Source organism: Vigna umbellata, chromosome 4, assembly GCF_029865625.1.
Source record: "Vigna umbellata cultivar VRB3 chromosome 4, Vumbellata_1.0, whole genome shotgun sequence".
Classification (NCBI taxonomy): Eukaryota; Viridiplantae; Streptophyta; class Magnoliopsida; order Fabales; family Fabaceae; genus Vigna; species Vigna umbellata.
This window is the reverse complement of record NC_142168.1, coordinates 47666174-47688502: the sequence shown is the minus strand read 5'-3', so window position 1 is coordinate 47688502 and position 22329 is coordinate 47666174. Positions and strand designations below refer to the sequence as shown.

The window sequence follows — 22329 nt, the reverse complement described above, 5'->3', positions numbered from 1 at the left end:
CTAGGAGAAAAGCAAGAAAATGTCAAAATGAACAAGGCTATCTCAAATAGAATTTTTAGGTGACAAAACCAAGATTAGCAAGGAGACAAGAAAGAAAATAAATGGTTAAAAATAAAGGTTCACCATTCAAAAGAAACTCCTAAGGAAAAGCTCTAGAAAAGACCACAAAAACTAAACAATTACTAGAGTAGAAAGGTGATTTTTTCCTTTAGCCAATTTTGAGCACATGTGGCACTAGACCAAGTTTGTAGCATCAAATGGCATGGACCAGCTGCTGGAACAGAGGTTTGGGATATAAATTTCAGGTGCAAAACAACCACCAAATCATCATACAAATGCACACAAAAAAGTAGTGGTGGTAGTGTGAAATGAACCTTGCTTTTTGCTTCGTAGTTTTGTTTTTTGTACTTTTTTTGTTACTTTTTCTTTTTTTCTATCTTGTCTCTTGTTTTTCTTGTAACTTTCCATAACATAAATCACACAAACAAACACCTCAAATCTAATTTTAAAGATTCCTTTAAAGGTGTATAAGGTCACACATACAAAATGGTAAAGAAATCTTACTAGAATCAAAATTTTGGCAAAAAACTCAAAAATGACATGTATGAAACATAACTCTGAATTTTTTGATGAACTAACAACAAACATGAATTCAAATATGCAAAAAAAGTACTCAAAGGTTCCCAAAAGTGCAGTTTTGAAAAACATACAAACATATATTTTTGGTGATTTTTTCATGGTTTAACTTGGGAATAAAGTGGTGGTAAATGGTCCAAGGATGATGACCTAAGGTGTGGATGGTGTAGGAGCTCATGACCTCTAGGAGATATGGTGGTGAAGGTGTAGTGTTTGGTGACTGTAAGAGAGGTTAAGCCAACTAAAGGAGGAAGGTGATTAGAGGGGCTCTAAGATTGCTCTAGTCTTGATCTAAGAAGTGTATGGCCATAATTTAGCACCATAACATTACATTAATCCAAGATGAAATACAAGGGTGGAGACACCTCTATTTATAGGCCAAGGGTGTCTCCTTCTAACCCTAAAAACACAATCCTCTCCATTCCTAGAGCGTCATGTGGCTACTACTAAAAAGAAATCATCTCCAATGATGGAGGGACATGTGGCTGCTACTAAAAAGAAATCCTCTCCACTCCTAGGGTCCCATGTGGCCACTTCTAAAAAAATCATCTCCAATGGAAGCATGACACATGGCACACACTTTCCACTTGGTTTGCATGTCTAACTTAAGAAAAATCTTATGCTACTTAGCCTTAATACAAGCCTTAAACAAACCTACACTACACGACCGAATACAATGCCCTAGATATCCTACACTACTCTTCAATATGGTCCATGATGGCTCCAAAGGTTGTCCAAAGGTTAGAGTTTATAGCATCTTCATGGATGACTTCAACCATTCTTATAGATGCTTGACCATGGTTAAGGGGTGTGCCATCACTTCTCTTCCTAAAAGGATATTTTTATTAATGATTATTGTTAAACTTCAAAACTTGGGTTACTAGACGGTCTAGTCTCTTTAGACGATCTTGTCATAATAGGAGGTCTATTGAACTAACAAAGGTTCTTGAAGCTTCTCATGTCCAAGTGCAAAGAATGAAAGCCTTTCCTTTGTCCAAGTGTATGCATGGGAGCCTTTTCATCCAACCAACCAAGTTCTAGAATGTACCTTAAGGCTTAAGCAAGCCAAAAGAGGTGTTCTCCCCTTTCAAAATCCCATATGATGTTAGGAGCCTAAGAACTAACCCAATTGACAACATCTTGGCCTCTCTGACCTTTGTTGACTATTTGACTAATAATTTCTCCATGAAACTCCAAATGAGATAATTATTTACTTTTTAAGAAATTAGACTAAAAGGGCTTTCATTTGACTATAAACACGTGTTTTCTTGACTTCTAAGTTGGATGTAGTTAAATCTTCAAAATTTTCAACGTTTAGTAAGCTCCATGGATGGGTAGGTCCTTGGCCCAAATATAAGGCCTAACGAAAGACATATGTATATATTTACGAAGCTTAAGAGAAGGGAAAAAACAAGCTTGAAACACAATGTCCACAAGATTAGAGTCTTTCTTCTTCTTCCACCCTCCTAACCCTGGTTCAAGTTGTAGCTCTCCGGATGGATCTCCATCAAGTTCCCTAGATGGGTTTCCATCATGTGAGACTAGGTGGGTTAGGTCTAGGGCTAGGTGTTTTAGTTCTCGGGCTAGGTAGTTTATCCTTGGCCATTATGTCGTCCAACAACATTGGAACTTCATCATCAAAAGCATATTCATTAAGAATTAGGGTTGTTGGTTGAGCACGACTATCTTGATGAGCAAGTTCTTTGACAACGTCTACCACTAAAGAGACAATGTAACACCCTATTCTAAGATTTTACAATTTCATTAAAATAATTAAAAAAAAATATTGCCAAAAGCTATTACGAAAGTAAAAGTTGTATACAATTTTATTAATCACAGAAAACTTAAATATAATTCGAGTTTATTACACGAAATCTTAAAACAACATTTCTTTAAAGAAAATTATGAATCCCCATCACTCTGAATCAGCTCACCGTTGTATACTTCATCTAAAACATTTGCAATACTATCTGCTCTCGTATAACCACACAAGTTACACAATCATCACACACATAACAAACAAAATAGAGGTGAGTTATCTGAGTATCATCTATCATAGGAATTATAACAACATTTTAAATACATATCATCTTAACAAATAATGACAGGTTACTCAACATGATTATCAAATCATTAGTGCAACCAGTGGTTATTCTCTTGTACCCTACCATAAAATCTAATCATTAGAAAAAAAGTAGTTTGAGTCATCCTATCATCGCAACAAGGACCTATCTCCTTTGCCCCTCAAGGACTTACGAATAACAACTTTGATGCATTTCACATCGAGATTTATACTTAACAATGAGCCAGAGCAAACGGAAAAACATCTTTCCCCTCTCCACTGCCTTGCACAGGCGAGAAGGCACACACTTGAACTATCCTCTTCCATTGCCTCGCACAAGCAAAGATAATCTTTTTCCACTGACTCACACAGGCGAAAGAGTCACCCCAAGATTTACCAGGTAGGATGTGACGACATCATAACAACCTATCTTTATTCACATACACATACCAACATGATAAACCTCATATAATTTTGTCATTATTCTCGAAACATATTGTCCCGTAACCTTATTCAAAAATTATTCCTTTCATAGAAGTAATCTCAAGGCAAATACTCAAACAAAGTTAACAAAACAACACAAAGTCAAACTAATAGTAAATAGTCAATGACGTACTAAATGCATCCCCATTTCTTATTTTCGTTACTACCAAGAAACAAGCACCACTCTCTTTCTAAGCAATGAAGTGGGCCCATGAATGTAGTTAAAATCATCTCTCTCTTTCCAACATTAATGTTGTGGGCCCCAACCCAAAGATAAACTCAGAAACACAAAACCTATGAACTCTCACTTTGCCATGCAAAAAGGTTACAACATGACCCTCTCATCCTCTACACATTTACTTTTTGCCACAAATGAACTAGCAAAGTATAAACAATATTATATCTACAATGTAGATAAAACAAAGGAAAAAAATATTTCCACACCACTTGCTCACAATCACTTGTTTCTCTTTCACAAAACTCATTATTGTGACTTAATGATTCTAAAGAACTGACCTAACTTTCCCTCTCTCACGACCCATCACAACCCCTTCTTAGCTTCTATGTTACTTGTGTTGGATACAACCCGATGACCTCCCACAAAGTTGATTCTAAATTGAAGGCTTGAATAATGATGATGAAAGTTCAAGAAAAAAATCAAATTGATGAAATTGATAAAATCATTCCATATCAAGAAGATTTCAAACAAAAAACTGCAATTTGAATTCTCAAAGGCTATCAAATGAAACAACTATATAAGGGATTCAAAGGCTTACAAGAAGAAGTTTGGCAAACAAATAGAAGTGAAAAAGATCAAATTGTTGAGAAATTGTCATATTTAATTATTACTGAATTGGGTTGAAAGCTTGAATATTGTAAAATCCTTCACTGAGTGAAATTATACCTTGTGAGTTTTGTTGTACACTAATGTTGTGAGAATGTTGTTTGATTATTCAATGGAATTAAGAGTTCTTGATCTAAAGGGATATTGAGAAGCATACCTAGAGAGGTTGATACTTGGTGTAACCTAGAGAGGTTTTGTATTTGTGTACTTGAAGAGGTTGAAACTCGTGTAAACTAGAGAGGGTGATAATCTTTATTAATCAAAGGAGTGATTAGTGGAATTTCTTAAGCATATTGCTCAAGATATTAGATGTATCCTCATGAAGAGGTGAACCAATAAATTTGTTGTGTGCATTTTCTCTATCCCTACACTTTTGATTTTGTTAGTTAATTCGATTGCGCTTGTATATTAATGCGTGTATTTTTTTTAATTTATTGCTAGGTTGTATTCAGCTGCCCCCCCCCCCCCCCCACATCGCTCTTCTAAAGCCAATTACACCAACATCAACCTCTCTAGGTACACAAGTACAAACCTCTCTAAGCTACACTGAGTATTAAGCTCTCCAGGTACCCTTTGAATCTCCCCTTAAGAGACTAAATGATCCCTTGAGAGAAATAACTCTCAATGACAATGAAAAATAAAAAAATGCTCTCACAACAAAAGTGTATAATACAACTCATAAGTTACAACTTCACTTAGTGAAGGATATAGAATTTGTAAGCTCTCATCCCTGTTTAATAATCACTAATGATATAACATTTTCTCAAAACTTTGATCTTTTGTAAATATCTTCATTGTTCTTCACGTAAGTCTTTGCATCCTTTATATAGATGTTGCATTTAAATGACTTGATCCATTCTTGATATGTAATGACTTGCATCCTTTGATTTTCAACTTGAACCTTCAACGTCATTCTTCAAGACTTCAATTCTAGGTTAACTTATGTTCTTCAAGATGTTGTCTTTCTTTTTGTTATTGAGCTTAGACTTGATTTAAATTATAATCTTACTTCAACATTCACAATTGTAATGTTAAGGAAACTTTGTGCAACTTGATTCTGCCTGAGTCATTAAAGCAATAATATCATTCAATCAAATAAAACATTTCATTCATCAGTCATATAGAGTGTTTTGTAGTGCTCATATTGCTTGACTATTGGATTTAGAAAAATTTCTTCTTTCACAATGCAATTATCACACATAAACGCAAAGGTCATGTTATTAATTCTCTATTTCAACAATTAGATCAATATATCAATTTGCAAGATCAATTGGAGATAATCGGACTATCAAAGTTCTATAGAGTTATTTTTACTATTGAGGTCGTCTAACACCTTAGTCATTTAATAGCTTAAGCTGCTTTGGGTTGTCTAACTTTTGAGTCGTCTAACACCTTAGTCATCTAACACATTACATTTTTCAATGACTTAGGTTGTCTAGAGACTTGGGTCGTACAATGCTTTAAACCTGGTGAACACAAGTTTTGTACTCGTTTAACACTATAACTCGTTTAATGTTAAGACTTAGCCTTTGCATATACTAAACTTCCAACTTACAGTAACATGTGTGGCATTTGAATATTAGCAATTGAGCATACACAATCGTAAGTATTTAGCATCCAACTTACCTCATTAATTATATTTGTTAGACATTTTCTCTTAGTCATCTAACACAACTTTACTTATAACCAAAGGCTTACTTGTTTGGTAGAGTAATTGTGTTTTATCATCAAAACGTCATTGGTTATTAGGACTCGTCTATTTCAGTAGCAAGAACTAAAAGAGATTAGGCTCACGACCTATGATAACTCAATGTTCTACTATAGAGAAAGCTAGACAATTCCATGACCAAAAGTTAATCCTTATTTTATAGATTTTGTATGAACTAATGTATTGGAAATGAATTTTGAGTTCGTTTGGAGACAAATTTGAATTATCTTTACCAAAACTAATCTTTTGACTATTGTCTTAGCAACACTGAAAATTTTATAGTTTAGTAGTATTAATATGATCGTTTCAATGACCATGTTACCATTCATACTTCACTTTTCTCAAATTGATCAACCTATTCTTATGTAACCTTTATCCAATTTTTCTCATTTACATTCTTTGGTTCTACCTAAGATATCATAACCATTTGTGTTTTGAGCCTTGATCTTGTTGCCCTCCTTTGTTTCTTTGCTATTATTACTTCAATAGTCTCTCCATTGAGTTTTCTCCAATTGGTTAACATTCTTCTTTTACAACATCAAAAGCTACATTAGATGCTTTGTTTAATGATTCATCTTACGCATCTTCTGATGTATAGTCTGCTGTATTATTAATATCGTCTGATGAATTTTCTTGAGCTTTTCTTGAACTTATAGTCATTGTACAGTGAGAAATATAATTTCTCTCAGATTAATAACCAAATTAATCCATTATAATCTTCTTAAATGTTTATATACAGGAGCAAAGCATTCCTTATCTTTCAATATCCCGACAAATTAAATCATAACTAGACAGTATGCAACAAAGGATCATGGAGCAACTGCATTACTTATATTGCCTAATAGTCTAGCCATCATTTCATCTATATCATTCTCCACTACCTGAGGGCAACGCAATGTGCATGTCTCTACCCTTTTGAATGAGTATGTTGTTGATCAAATTAATTTAGCAAGTACATACATTCTCATGGAGTCTGCCGGATATCCTTAGGAGAGGGGTCAAGAACGGATCAAGAAGTGGTCAAGAAAGGGGGAAGCATGGAAGGAAGAGACAATTCTTGGGAAAGGAGGATCAGTAAACAGAAAAGGGACCTAGCAGAATGGAGAAGAAATATGCAAGAAATGCGGCAAGAAACCAGAGAACTCTTGCAAGTTCTTGGAGGAAGGGTGTGGAACCAGGAAAAGGGATTAGAAGGCAGTCCAGGGTTTGTAGATGAAGATCAACATACTATTAACGAGAATCAGAGAAGGAGAAGGGAGTGCTCGGGGGAGGAACGAGAGCGAAGACAAAGGGGGGAAAAATTAAACGCACTAGAAGGAAGAATGGAGGAACGAATGGCGGCAATGGAGTCGTCAATGGATGGACGAAAGGCGGAGATGGAGTCGTCAAGGGAGGAAATGAAGGTGAAAACGACGACAGTTCGACAAGACTCGGCAGCCACATGCCAGGATCTTCAAGAAGTGAGGCGATTATCGGGGGGACGACACCGCATTCAAGGGGAACTGTCTGACGACAGTCAGGCGCCTGTGAACGCCAATAGGAGTACGAGATGCAAGGACGAAATTGGGGGTGGAGAAGGTGAGCGGTTCAATTGGAGAAAGAGGGTGGAGCTGCCCGTGTTCGAAGGATTAGATACATTGAACTGGATCAATTGGGCAGAGCGATTCTTCGAATTTCAAGGAGTAGCGGAAGAGGAGAAGGTACGATTAGCGTATGTGAGCATGGAGGGGAGCGTTGGCTATTGGTTCAAAGCTTGGAAGGAGAAAGCCAAGAATCGTTCATGGGATGGTTTGAAGGAAGCCTTGGTGATAAGGTTTGGAACCATTGTTGAGCGGTTGGCAGCATTGAGACAGACGGGGACGGTGGACGAGTATGTACAATACTTCAAGATATTGGCGGGTCGAACGAAGAGGGTATCGGACGAGCAGCTGTTGGGATATTTTCTTGCGGGATTGAAAGAGGACATCCGGAATCAAGTCCGGCAGCATGAATCGCAGGAATGGATGGTGGCGATGCGGATCGCAAGGGATGTTGAGGAGTTCCAGAGAGTTGCCGAACAGTCTGAGGACAAGTGTTATAGCCCATACCGATCGGGAGTGGCCGAGCAGTCTAAGGCCATAAAAGACCAATTGTCTGGGGGACGAACGTGCGGCGAGGTGACACAGTTCGAGGCCAATTGCTATAAACCAAGCAGATCGAAAGTTGCCGAGCGGTCTGAGGACAAGTGCTACAGCCCATGCCGATCGGGAGTGGCCGAGCGGTCCGAGGCCATAGAAGACAAGTCGTCTTGGGGACGAACGAACGGTGAGGTGCACGGTCCGAGGACGATCGCGATAACCCAGGCCGATCTAGAGTTACCAAACGGTCGGAGGCCAAGCACTATAGCCCAGGTCGATCGAGAGAGGCCGAGCGGTCGGTCGGATCCGAACAAGAGAAGACTGCTAGACCCAACGGGAGAGGCTTGACGAACCCAAGAGGACTGAAGGAACCGAACGGTTCGGAAACGAACGGGAAAGAACTACCGAATCCAAACGTAAAAGGACAGGAGGAACCAAACGATCTTACATTTACAATCAAAGGCCGAACGGTTTTACACTCAAAACGATCTCCTAGTCATTGGCCGAACGGTCTTACAGTTACATTCAAAGGTCGAACGGTCTTACAGTCCAAACAATCTCTCAGTAATTGGCCGAACGGGCTTACAATTAGAATGAAGGCTAAGGAGGGAAAGGTGGATGGAAGAATCAATGGTCGGGAGAGAAGGATGGATTTTGTGAAGAGGTGGACCAGCGAACAAAAGAAGGGCCTTGCCGTTCGTGAGGCACCTGCAGAGGGGAGAGAACTTTTTGAAGCTTTGAAAGACATCAAAGACCATTTCTTCAGAGATTATAATTCTGGAAAAGAGGTGACCAGAATGTTGGAAGCTAATAAAATCCAAGAAGAATGGAAGTCATTGGAGGAGGAATTGCCACCACCCAAACCTCCAGACCTGAGTTAGAGGGCAGTTGCCAGAGGGTTCCATTCATATGAGTACACGATGATGAAGAGGAGCCATGAGATCAAGCCTCCCGTTTCCAACCTTGAGGACAAGGTTGTTCGGCAACGGGATGTAATGTTAGGGATGGAGAGTTTACGAGTGAAGGAATAAAACATTAAATGCCCAACTGCCTTAACTGCCTTAGCAGTTAGGAAGAGCGGGGTTATTGGTTGTATAAATAGCAAATAATCAATTGTAGTGGGGGGTCGATGGTTTGATTGTAGTCTAACAGGATTTGTCATCCTGAGGAGGGAGGTTAGGCTCTCTAGAGGGAGGTTATGCTCCCAAACCCAGTCCTTGTAAAGAGATTCGTTTACGGTGAATAATAGCAAAACTCATTCTTTCATTTCTGTTTCTATCTTTTGAGTGTTTTCTTGTTAGGTTCCAAACCCAGGAACCTAATAGAGTCTTTATAACTACATTCATATACATGTGATGAGAGGGTCGCACCTCCCACAAAAGTTGAGCATATAAGAATGCAGTACAGTTACTAGGAAGTGACTCCTAGGTCGTCTCTCAAGGACCAATTTGGGTTCAGTCTCAGATCAAACACGTAGTGGGGGGGTTGTGATTGATTTTTTTTTTTTTTTTGGTTGTGGTAAAAATTAAAAGCGTTGAAATAAAATTCAAAACAGTAAAACGAAATTTAAAACAGTAAAATGAAATTGGTACAGTAAATGAAATTAAAACAGTAAAAACGGAAATACAGTAACATGAAACAGTGAAAATAAATCTGGAACAGTAAAAAACAACAAAAATACAGAAAATAGTAAATACAGAAAACAGTAAATTTAGAAAACAGTAAAAACAGAATCAAAATCACTGCAGTAAAATACAGAAAATAAAATTATAGTAAATGATCAACATGCAAAAATAAAGAAGAGCAGAAATTAAATTGCAGAAAACAACAACTGAAATTAAATTACAACAGAAATTAAATTGCAGCAGTAAAAAGAGACAGTAAAATCTGGAAATTTAGAAACAGAATTTGAAACCAAACTTTGCTTAGAAATTAAATTGTGCATGAAATTATTACAACAAAGAACAAGAAAGCTAAATTGAAAATTAAACATTACAGCAAAGAAGATGAGTGCATCAACCGTAAACCTCCATTAACTGTACTATGATTCTTCTTTCTCTGTTTTGGACAGCCGTGAAACTTTCAAGCTTGTGTAAACAACTGGAATTCTAAGGACAAGTCCATGCTAGTAAATTTGCAGTGATGAGCTAATGAATTAGCAGTACATTCCAGCAGAAGAAGAAAAATAGAACAACATTCAAACTAATATAAGAAATGAAAACACATTGCAGCGGGAATGGCATTAAAAGAAAACACGTTAATCAATGAAATAAAACAAAATGAGTGAGCTGCTGCACCGTTTCTCCTGCCAAGAAAATGGAAATCACCACTCAACCGTAGCCCTCCATGTGCGTGACCTTCCAATGAAAAAAATATATCCAGCCCTTTTTGTAGGTGGCGGCTGATGCCTTTCTATGAAGAATGGATGCCCTCCTTTTTCTTCCGTGCTGCTGGATGCTTCCACTTTGCTAGGAAAAAAAATGTGGGCCGTGTTGCTCTCGGTCATGTGCTGCCAGCGTGGCTTCTTTGTCATTCTCCAATACTCACACCACTTCCAAGCTGCTGGACATCCGAATCCGCGTGCTTTCATTTTGCTAGATGCCACCTCCAAAGTGCTTCTTTCTTTTTTTCTTCCTGCACCCCCTCCTTTCTTTACTTCACTAAAACAGATCCACCTTCTCCACTGGACGGTGCTTGCTGGAATCAAGCTCCAAAGGTGCATAAACCAAGTTCTGGAAAAATGAAAGCCACTTCCTCTGCTGGACCGTGAATGTGGCTGCTTTCTTTTTTTTTTTTCTATTCAATAAAGCCAAGCTGTTGTATTCCTTGTTTAAGAGTGTTGGGAGGTTTTAGCACTTTCCAATGATCAATTCCAGCCACCACAATTACTAAACAGCAAGCAAACAATGCAAACAGATTAGAAATCACTCAAACAGTAATCACTGGACTGACATATGAGAGTAAAATAAATACTGGGAACAGCACAGAACGAATTTGAACAAAGTAAAAACTATACGTTAAAATAGACATCTAGACGAAACTATGAAAAAAAATTGCATGGAAAACGGATAAGAATTGAACTCAAACGAAGACACACAAGTTGACACAAACAGCAGTAATCACTGGACTGACATATGAGAGTAAAATAAATACTGGGAACAGCACAGAATGAATTTGAACAAAGTAAAAACTATATGTTAAAATAGACATCCAGACGAAACTATGAAAAAAAACTGCATGGAAAACGGATAAGAATTGAACTCAAACGAAGACACACAAGTTGACACAACATTCACGCGGCAGCCAGCGAAAATAAAAATGGCTAAGATGCATTGGCTCAATTTCCATTTCTCATTTAGCTTTCTAATGTCCCAAAAAGTTATCCAAAATTTTCCCGTAATTAATAATGCAAAATAATAAGCTCAGATAATTCAAATTAGTTAAAATAAGAATTTCCGATCAAATTAAGCACAATTAGGAAAAACAGGAAAATACCGGACGTTTAAGCATAATTCCCCGACTAATTCTAGCACATTAAACTAAGTGAAGTGAGGAAAATCTTGGTTCATCAAAATAGACCACACTTAGTCTTTTGCACTCCTGGGCAAAATCAAGACGCAAATCAGGGAATAGTTCAACGGGCTTTTAAGTAGGTGACACAACGTCGACACATATAAAATAAAGACTCACAAGGAAACAAACAAAATTTACACCGTCCTCAAGAAATCTGGACAGAGAAAAGAAGTAGACAATTCCAACACAGAATGAATCAGAGAAAGCAGATACTCATGAAATCATCCAAGCAATTCAAGACATGGCAAAATGATTAATCAGCTCAAGAGGTGAATCAAAAGTAACAAAACCTCACAGATGCACTATCAGTGTTTCTCTCAAGTGTTTGGGATAAATCAATGTCACTCAATGCACTCAAGAAAGCAAACAACAACAGACTTGGCAAGCCTCTAATATCAACACTCAGAAACATATGCATGTTCAAATCAAAAGGTCTGTTCATGGTTGTAATGGCGCCAAGGACAAGGCAGGATATATCTGGATAAGAAGCTACAAACCATAAGGAACAGAGGAGCAATGGGGAACAAGTGTAAACACATTCAAACACACCCACAATCTCTAATTTCATCCTCTTCTTGACTTCATTATTCACAATTATTCACAATTTTTTTTTTCTTCATTTTTCTTTTTCATCTTTCTCACTTTTTTTTTCATCCTGTCTCTTTTCTTTTTTCTCTTTTCAAAACAAAACTGTAAAAGACAAGATTTACAAAAACAAAAGAACAAGAAGAGGAACCAACTAGCCAACTCATCAGAATCCCTAAGGAGACCACACTTGTTCCCAAAACACTTCCAAAGCTCCAAAATTCCCTAAGGTTAAGGTAATCATGGTTTTTCACTTAGGGCTAGTGTATGAGCTTCAAAACAAAGAAATGGGGGAAAGTATAGGCTCAAAAGGGTTTATCAAAGGATCAAAACAAGGTAAGCTTATTTGGCTAGAGAGGCTCAAGAACAAAATTGCCTTTATCACTTCCAAACATGCATATCAATCAAGAGTTATCAACAAGAGTCAAGCCAAGGCATATGCGCAAGCAATCAAGAGGCATATCACACACAAGAAAGAACATAAAGTGGCTCAAATCTCACACAGGGTAATTCTGTCACAATCAATTCAACTCTCAAAAATCATAATCATCTTCCAAGTAGAGAAAAGCAAGGATTTCAAACATATAAGTATCAATCAAGTGAAGGAAATGATAAATCTACAACCCAAACAAAGTCTAGAAATCAAGAGAAACATGTAAAACTGTACACAAGACATGACAAAAATAACCTAGAAAAGAAAAAAAAAAAAAAAAAAAAAATTTAACCAAGAAAACAAAAACTAACAAAGAAAAATCAGAATCTCCCCCAATAGACCACACTTAAACTACACAGTGTCCTCAATGTGTCATAAGCATAAGATCGGAAATCAAAACAGTCAACAGATCATGGACAAGTGCAATAAAAGTAGGGAAAGGGGGAGAAGAGAAAAGGAAAACTCCCCTGAGTTATGGTGGAAGCTGCCAATTTTGGACTTTCAGGGAGATGTCTTCCACCATTAGATTCAGCAAACGAGTTTTGAGGAGGACCAACTTCATCAGTACTGTCATATCATCCAAAACGAGATGTTTCTTCTTTCTTCTCCCAGCAAACTGTTCCATCAGTAGCTTTCCTTCCACTGGCAGTTGTTCAGTGTGTGACATCTGAATGGAGATCCCTGGCTCAATCAAAGAAGTAGCAGTACACTCTCCTTCATTAATCACGATTTCCTTAATGTCAGCACCTGTATTCTCATTTAATTCTGCAGCATGGTCATCAAACTCACAATTAATAGCATCTGTTATACGCTTAGAATCTGTCTGTAACACATAATCAATTTCAATACAAATCGGGCAAGAACCAGATTCACAATCACATTCAAAGTTCTCAGAGAACTGTGTCAGATCAAAGTTCAGTCCTAACTCTATAGAGTTATCAGATTGCACAGTTTCCACCTCAAAATCAATATTGATATATACATCATCAACAGAATCAAAGGTCAGTTCAAGGCTATTATCATTCAAAATTTCATCACGGCAATCATGTCCATTCAAAACAACCCTTAGACCAATGGGTTCAATGGCTGATACTGAATCAAAAATTTTAGAATGATCAATCAAATCTGTATCAGTATCAGTCATGAATCCTATAGAATCAGTCTGCATCAAATCACAGGCATTTGAATGCATAAGCAAATCAGGTAAAGTGTTTGGAATCTCAAGTTCAGAATAAACCTGTTTTTGCTCATTGAAAATTTTCTTACCAATCTCCAAGTCATCAGCTGCATCCTCAAGGCTATCATTTAAATCAAGATCAGTGCAAGGATAGTGAACATCAGGTATGTCAATGTGCTCTACAGGGAATAATGAATCCACAACATGAGTGTGCACATGTGTATCAATATCAGAATCCAGAACAGGCTTAAATGGTTCAAGTTTTACCAATTCAAAAGCATTAAAATTTACTTGAACCTCAGATACATGAGTAGGGATTTCAAGTTTACAATAAACCTGCTCAGGTTTTTCCTTTACTACCTCACTTGGATTTTGACCCGCCAGCTTGCAGAGCAACTTCTTTGCCTCTGTTGGAGTTCTGTCCATCAAAGATCCACCAGCAGCTACATCCACTAATATCCTTTCATTGTCCAGGAGCCCTTCATAAAAGTAAATCAAGAGCAAATGCTCTGAAATTTGGTGGTTTGGACAGGCTGTGCAGAGCCTGTTAAACCTCTCCCAATAATCTGCCAGGCTTTCTTCTTGAAATTGCTCAATGGTAGTGATCTCCCTCCTAATGTTGCTTACCTTTGCTGCTGGAAAGAACTTGTTGAGGAATCTCTGTTGTGTTTCCTGCCAACTATCAAAAGGATACTGGTATATGAACCAGTCTCTTGCTGCACCTTGAAGGGACATTGGAAACACTTTCATCAACACTGTCTCCTTTGAAACACCAGGAGGCCTCATCGACAAACACACCAAACAAAACTCCTTGAGGTGCCTGTATGGATCTTCATGTGCCAACCCATGGAATTTGGGAAGACTCTGGATCAGATCATATATCCAGTCTTGAGAATCTGTCATCTCCTCTATTGTAGTGCAAAACCTGTCTCAAACCTGGACTTCCACTTCAAACAAAGATTAAACCAAACATATAGAAACATAACATGGAGAAAACCATTATTTACATAATTTGAAACTTCCAGAAACAACAACTAAATGCACAAAATACAAAAAGTGATAAAAATCTAAAAACACAAAAATCGATAAAAGAAGTAAACCCAAACAAGACTAACTAAACATCCTAAAACACATCACGCAACACAAGACAAAACACAACACACACTGACACAACAAAAAGACCTAAGACCGAACCGTTGGTCCCCGGCAACGGCGCCATTTTGATGAGAGGGTCGCACCTCCCACAAAAGTTGAGCATATAAGAATGCAGTACAGTTACTAGGAAGTGACTCCTAGGTCGTCTCTCAAGGACCAATTTGGGTTCAGTCTCAGATCAAACACGTAGTGGGGGGGTTGTGATTGATTTTTTTTTTTTTTTTTTGGTTGTGGTAAAAATTAAAAGCGTTGAAATAAAATTCAAAACAGTAAAACGAAATTTAAAACAGTAAAATGAAATTGGTACAGTAAATGAAATTAAAACAGTAAAAACGGAAATACAGTAACATGAAACAGTGAAAATAAATCTGGAACAGTAAAAAACAACAAAAATACAGAAAATAGTAAATACAGAAAACAGTAAATTTAGAAAACAGTAAAAACAGAATCAAAATCACTGCAGTAAAATACAGAAAATAAAATTATAGTAAATGATCAACATGCAAAAATAAAGAAGAGCAGAAATTAAATTGCAGAAAACAACAACTGAAATTAAATTACAACAGAAATTAAATTGCAGCAGTAAAAAGAGACAGTAAAATCTGGAAATTTAGAAACAGAATTTGAAACCAAACTTTGCTTAGAAATTAAATTGTGCATGAAATTATTACAACAAAGAACAAGAAAGCTAAATTGAAAATTAAACATTACAGCAAAGAAGATGAGTGCATCAACCGTAAACCTCCATTAACTGTACTATGATTCTTCTTTCTCTGTTTTGGACAGCCGTGAAACTTTCAAGCTTGTGTAAACAACTGGAATTCTAAGGACAAGTCCATGCTAGTAAATTTGCAGTGATGAGCTAATGAATTAGCAGTACATTCCAGCAGAAGAAGAAAAATAGAACAACATTCAAACTAATATAAGAAATGAAAACACATTGCAGCGGGAATGGCATTAAAAGAAAACACGTTAATCAATGAAATAAAACAAAATGAGTGAGCTGCTGCACCGTTTCTCCTGCCAAGAAAATGGAAATCACCACTCAACCGTAGCCCTCCATGTGCGTGACCTTCCAATGAAAAAAATATATCCAGCCCTTTTTGTAGGTGGCGGCTGATGCCTTTCTATGAAGAATGGATGCCCTCCTTTTTCTTCCGTGCTGCTGGATGCTTCCACTTTGCTAGGAAAAAAAATGTGGGCCGTGTTGCTCTCGGTCATGTGCTGCCAGCGTGGCTTCTTTGTCATTCTCCAATACTCACACCACTTCCAAGCTGCTGGACATCCGAATCCGCGTGCTTTCATTTTGCTAGATGCCACCTCCAAAGTGCTTCTTTCTTTTTTTCTTCCTGCACCCCCTCCTTTCTTTACTTCACTAAAACAGATCCACCTTCTCCACTGGACGGTGCTTGCTGGAATCAAGCTCCAAAGGTGCATAAACCAAGTTCTGGAAAAATGAAAGCCACTTCCTCTGCTGGACCGTGAATGTGGCTGCTTTCTTTTTTTTTTTTCTATTCAATAAAGCCAAGCTGTTGTATTCCTTGTTTAAGAGTGTTGGGAGGTTTTAGCACTTTCCAATGATCAATTCCAGCCACCACAATTACTAAACAGCAAGCAAACAATGCAAACAGATTAGAAATCACTCAAACAGTAATCACTGGACTGACATATGAGAGTAAAATAAATACTGGGAACAGCACAGAACGAATTTGAACAAAGTAAAAACTATACGTTAAAATAGACATCTAGACGAAACTATGAAAAAAAATTGCATGGAAAACGGATAAGAATTGAACTCAAACGAAGACACACAAGTTGACACAAACAGCAGTAATCACTGGACTGACATATGAGAGTAAAATAAATACTGGGAACAGCACAGAATGAATTTGAACAAAGTAAAAACTATATGTTAAAATAGACATCCAGACGAAACTATGAAAAAAAACTGCATGGAAAACGGATAAGAATTGAACTCAAACGAAGACACACAAGTTGACACAACATTCACGCGGCAGCCAGCGAAAATAAAAATGGCTAAGATGCATTGGCTCAATTTCCATTTCTCATTTAGCTTTCTAATGTCCCAAAAAGTTATCCAAAATTTTCCCGTAATTAATAATGCAAAATAATAAGCTCAGATAATTCAAATTAGTTAAAATAAGAATTTCCGATCAAATTAAGCACAATTAGGAAAAACAGGAAAATACCGGACGTTTAAGCATAATTCCCCGACTAATTCTAGCACATTAAACTAAGTGAAGTGAGGAAAATCTTGGTTCATCAACATGCTACTACACAAATTATATATCCATTTTCAACTATAAAGCCTACAACACCACTGGAAACATGTCCTTACAAAATTTAAATTAGTAGTTTCTAAACTCAAATACTTACCTACATCCCACAATTATTAAAAGACAATATAAAAGAAAAATCAATTATGTAACCTACTGAATTATTTACTCTATTCAGAACAAAGCAAAATGTAGAAGTGAAGTAAAAGAAACTTATATACATGTCTAGGCCAAATGATCAGAGCATTTAACCTTGAAAAAGCCTCTGCAATAAAACAATTACTTATTACTCAATGCAATAGAGCTTTTTCTTAGTCTATTAATGTATCAAGCAGTACCTCTAACTAGTTGTTTGAACACAGATCCACCTAACTCTGCACAAACACCAAGGCCATAAAGCAGCCTGTGAGAATGTGAGAGAATAGCAACAAACAATCAAAGAGCTAAGCTTACACCATAAAAGTGGTATTCAAAATGCTAACCACCAAAGATAGCCTCATCTTGACCTGTCTGACTTCAGAATTCTCATCATTACAAGATTCAGATGTGTATCATACAACCTACTCAATTAGCATATAAAAAAAGCTGATAAACACATGCCTTCATAATTATCAGTTCATACTGAAAAAGAAAGCTCTACAAGAACAATGGGCTTTTACTTGACAGCAACTTCACGACACTGCTCTACAACATCATCAACAATACAAATCGCTGTCCTTTCTTCAGAAGTCTTGTCCCTTTCCTGTATCCAAAACATTAAACAAAAAATCAAAAGGCATGACGTAAGTTATTGAAAATCAGGCTTAAAGTTAATCAGAGAAGCACAAAGCCTGTAAGAAATCTAGACATAATAGAATAATGTGGTTCAAATAACAGAATGTGACTAAATCTTAGAACTTATCATTTAATGAAAGAGAGATGCTGCTAACTTCAAAACCAGAACAAAACTAAATAGGGTGGTGATACAAAAACATCTCCCATCTTTACCTCAACCTCCATCGAACAACAACCAAATAATACTTTTATATCAAAATGTGTTGGAATTGTTGGGTCTATCCAGCAGGTTTATTAGAAAACACAAACACCAATAATATCTGAATCCAATTTTTTTATCCAAAATCTTAAAACAATGAGTTAATGGTTTAATTGAGTTATTTTTATTTACAATTTGTTCTTGTTCATGAATTCAAATCACTTTTTAATTTTTGTGTTTGTTCTTATCATATTTGGTGGAGTAGTTTTTGAGATGGATTTACCTGATTGCTAGTGTGTCACCAAGTTTTGAATAACCACGAGTGAAAAGTTTATTTGTATAGATTTTTTTACATTCAAGTTAGAAAGAGACTAATGCTTTAAGTTGAAAAAAGATACAAAATAAATAAATATATATAAAAGTAAAATTATTAGCAAATTCCTATATTTTCTTTGATTGCGTGTATTTATAACTTCTTGAACTATAAACAAGTATATTAAACAAATTTTATTACTTAAAAATAACCAAATATTATATCTTGAAAATATTATATCAATAATATCTTAGAAATATTAAATAATAAATTATTACTATAACATATTAGAAATATGACAAAAATGATAATCAATTATTATATCATAAAATTTTAATAATAAATATTTTAGAAATATTTTATAATATCTTGAAAATATAACATAATCTTGTAAAAAATATTATATTATAAATATTTAAAAAATAATACATAATTTTTATTTTCTAAATATCTCTTGATAGGTAATGACAACTCAAAATCTTTGAGCGAACTATGATTGTGTTTTCTTGTATCATAAATTTTACTATTATTTAATCTCTGTATGATCACGGATCAAGATTATTTCGCTTTTCTGATATCTTTTTGACAAACAAAATAGAATAAAAACATAAACCATAATTTAAATTTGAATTGTTCAGAATGGGACAGCATTTAAAATACTTGCAATATTTTTGTCATTTCATACTTCTATATAGCTTTTTGCTTCTACTTTATTTGCCAAAAGAATAAACATGACAGGAGAAGAATCACCGCCATTTTGTAATTCTTCCACTTAACTGTACGACTTAATTTTTATTTTGAATAAAATGCACTACTTTTTGTTTTGGTGAAGAATAATAGTCAAGTCTAATTTATATATTTATGTTCTACTCAGTTTAGTTTGATTTGTTTACCTTTACATTCTTCTAGTCATATTTTATGCATATCATTAAAATGACTTAAAAATGAACACAGCATATGATGTATTAATACATTCCGATATAACTTAAAGTAATATAATAGATAACTCAAAACAAAAAGGATATATAAGCAAAAAAGTTTGTGTAGTTAAAGATAGACTTGATCCTATGATTTGTTTTTAAACAAAGTATTATTAATTTCTTTTATAATGCATATTTCCATAACTTTATCAAGAACATTTCTACATTGTAGTGCTCTTAACTAGAAAATATCCTTCATTGCTGATGATTGCCACACTTGGCACATAGCTTCTAAGGGAAACTTCCTTCCTACAGTGATTCCTTTTCCTTCAATCAGATCAATTTCTTCATCACTGCTTCGTTTCCACTCAAAACATTGAATCAACAAAGCCAAAGTTAAGCTCACTGTGCGTTGAGCTAAGTTTGATCCAGGACAAGCCCTTCTCCCTAACCCAAAAGGAAGCAACTTGTTAACTTCACTTTCATTTTCAAACCTTTCAGGCTTAAAATGTGTTGGGTCATTCCACAAATTGGGATCTCTGTGAATAGCCCAAGCATTCACTAACAAAATTGTGTTCTGTGGAAGATTGTAATCTCCAATGGTGCAATCTTCGGAAGAGAAATGGGGTACCAACATTGGAGCAGCAGGATGCAGACGAAGTGTCTCATAAACAATGTTTTGAATATAAGGAAGTTTAGGAATGTCAACTTCATCTACTAGACGGTTCTGACCTATATGAGTGTCTAATTCCCTTTTTGCCTTTTTTAGCATCTCTGGATGGTTTAATAAATTACTCATTGCCCATTCCAAAGTTACAGCTGATGTGTCTGTTCCTGCCATTATTATAACCTGTAATGCACCAAATACAAAAAGTCTAGTAAATAATGAAACTAAAATACACAATTTCCAACTTCTAAAAAAAATAAAATAACACTTTAAATAATACCCTTCTATATTTCTTCAAAAACTTCAGTATAAACAAATTCAGTTTATTTCAAATTAATCAACAATGTTAAGTAGTTTTGTTTAGTTTTTGAATTTCATTTAAGAAAAATACAATTTTTAAATTATCTTTTACTCTCTAACAGTTCATTTCACAGATTTTGAGAAAGGAGTTAAGTACATGGTTGAACAACCGTTCACTGGACCAATGCGTGCTCACAAAAGAGTCAACATTCAGTCTGTTAAGACCACATGCACAACTGTCATCTTTAATGCTCCATGTATTATTTTTCATTCCAATTTTTGTTTCATGCATCATTCCATTCACATAACCAATCTCAAATCACGTGGGCCTACATCACCATAATTATTCACGAACGCTAGAAAAGACTGACTTATCCAGATGCCAATAAGCAAAGCAATATTGAATACACTAGTTAGGCATTTACTTTACTTTTTTTAACTGTTTTAAACAACCCCAAATGATATAAGTAGATATAGTAATTACCAGGGCAAGTCCTTTGATGATCTCATCCGTGTAGTACTCGGGTTGTGATTGTTGTTGTGTTAAAAGATGATCAATCATAGTATTGGCGCTTTGTTTTCTGTTACGATTTTCATCGATGAGTCCTTGTAAAAAGGCATCGGTTCTCTTACTAATTCTCTTCAGCTTCTTCTCCAAATCATCAAAACGAAACCACCTCAGCAAAGCCAAGAAGTCTCCAGGATTATTTGCCCCTCCCACAGCCACCAACTCTTTAATAATCCCTCGAAATTGCCTTGCTTCTTCCACATCACTCACATCACAATCTTCACCGTAATATCTCTTCCCAGACACCATCCTCATTATAGTGTTAAAAGTCATTTCCGAAAAGCTTCAATAAATTATACAAACAATAATACAAAATTAAAAAAACTATGGAGTATAATCAAAACTTTGCTAACTACACTTTCAACAATTTCTACCTAACTTAATTCTACAGCCAAATTTACCTGGATTTGAGTTCCACTTTGGCGAAGCCGTTGCGCGAGTCGTGAGCGAGCTTTCGCACGAGCCTCATGATCTCGTCCCTTCGGATTTCCAAGAAGCAGTTCAAACGGTGCGTTGAGAGAACCTCGAGCGACATGATGCGGCGGAGGTTGCGCCAGTGGTCGCCGTAGGGCGACACCGCCACGGTGGTGTTGTTGTATCCTATGTACTTGCCGGCGAGGAAGCGAGGCCGATTCGCCAAGACGATGTCGTTTTTGGTGAAGCATTCCTGCGCTGCCTCGAGCGACGAAACGATCACGACGAAGCGCGAACCGAACCAGAGAGAGAAGACTTTGCCGTGTTTCTGAGAAAGGGCGTGGAAGGTGCGGTGGAGCGGCTGTCTCATCTGGTGGAGGTTTCCGATTATGGGGAAGGAGAAGGGCCCAGGAGGAAGGTTCCAGAACCTTCTTGTTTTGAAGAAGAAGTTCCAAGAGAAGAGAAGAACCATGAACGTGAGAAAGAAGTGTAAAAGAGTGACCATGGTTGTTGAAGGTGGCTTGATAGTGTTGAGTTAAGAGGGTGTGTGGCCGATTCTTGTTTGCGTTAGTCTATATAAAGGATGTGAGAAGGGTTTGAAGACAAATCCACATGGGAGTTCGCGCTGGAAAGTTAGGCTGGGAAATATAGCTTACGTAATGGATGATTTCATACAACAGTTAGCATCATGCTTTACGAGAGCTGAAACTTCAAACTCTCTTGCACTACTTGACAACACCACCGCAAGACAACTCAGAAAAATACTTGCACTCAGTTCAACATTATTTCTCCTGTTCAATTTGAGTTTCGTCACGGGTATTTGGTTTACCAAGAAGACTTTTATATCGAGACTCCCAGTCATTAAGACAGATCTTTCTTACTGATGATGTTTGAAAAGAAATAATTCACAAATTTAAATATAAGCCAAACTCACAAACCCATTCATACACCACTCGATAATATATTTATGAGATTTTTTTCCTATAATATTTAACATTCTTATTTTTATTTAATACGACACTTAAATTCACGTTTATATAAATTTTTGAACAGTTTTATTATTTTTTTAAATGTGTTGTTTTGAATTTTACAAATACATGTATT

The 22329-nt window shown here is 36.3% G+C and overlaps 2 protein-coding genes across 2 annotated transcripts; one reads left to right on the top strand and one right to left on the bottom strand.

The window, feature by feature from the left end:
- Nucleotides 1-2062: 2062 nt before the first annotated feature.
- On the top strand, nucleotides 2063-8198 carry LOC148200422 (uncharacterized). The gene is made up of 2 exons (XM_088112945.1): nucleotides 2063-2181; nucleotides 6683-8198. The coding sequence occupies exons 1-2, from the start codon at nucleotides 2063-2065 to the stop codon at nucleotides 8196-8198; spliced, it is 1635 nt and encodes a 544-aa protein (XP_087969071.1).
- Nucleotides 8199-19314: 11116 nt separating this feature from the next.
- LOC124820099 (cytochrome P450 81E8-like) lies at nucleotides 19315-22006 on the bottom strand. Its single transcript, XM_047291730.2, has 3 exons — nucleotides 21213-22006; nucleotides 20728-21094; nucleotides 19315-20126 (listed from the first exon to the last, which is right to left on the bottom strand). Exons 1-3 carry the CDS (start codon nucleotides 21728-21730, stop codon nucleotides 19518-19520), a joined length of 1494 nt encoding a protein of 497 aa, XP_047147686.1. The 5' UTR covers nucleotides 21731-22006; the 3' UTR covers nucleotides 19315-19517.
- Between the last annotated feature and the right edge of the window lie 323 nt (nucleotides 22007-22329).

Bases quoted from the DNA above. Each gene is read 5' to 3' on its own strand.
- LOC148200422 (XM_088112945.1), top strand. From the start codon at position 2,063: ATGTCCACAAGATTAGAGTCTTTCTTCTTCTTCCACCCTCCTAACCCT. The intron at 2,182-6,682 runs GTGGGTTAGGTC...AAATTAATTTAG, and splicing joins TTTCCATCATGTGAGACTAG to CAAGTACATACATTCTCATG.
- LOC124820099 (XM_047291730.2), bottom strand. From the start codon at position 21,730: ATGGTCACTCTTTTACACTTCTTTCTCACGTTCATGGTTCTTCTCTTC. The intron at 21,095-21,212 runs GTAAATTTGGCT...AATTTATTGAAG, and splicing joins AAAGTGGAACTCAAATCCAG to CTTTTCGGAAATGACTTTTA. The intron at 20,127-20,727 runs GTAATTACTATA...GGTGCATTACAG, and splicing joins TCATCAAAGGACTTGCCCTG to GTTATAATAATGGCAGGAAC.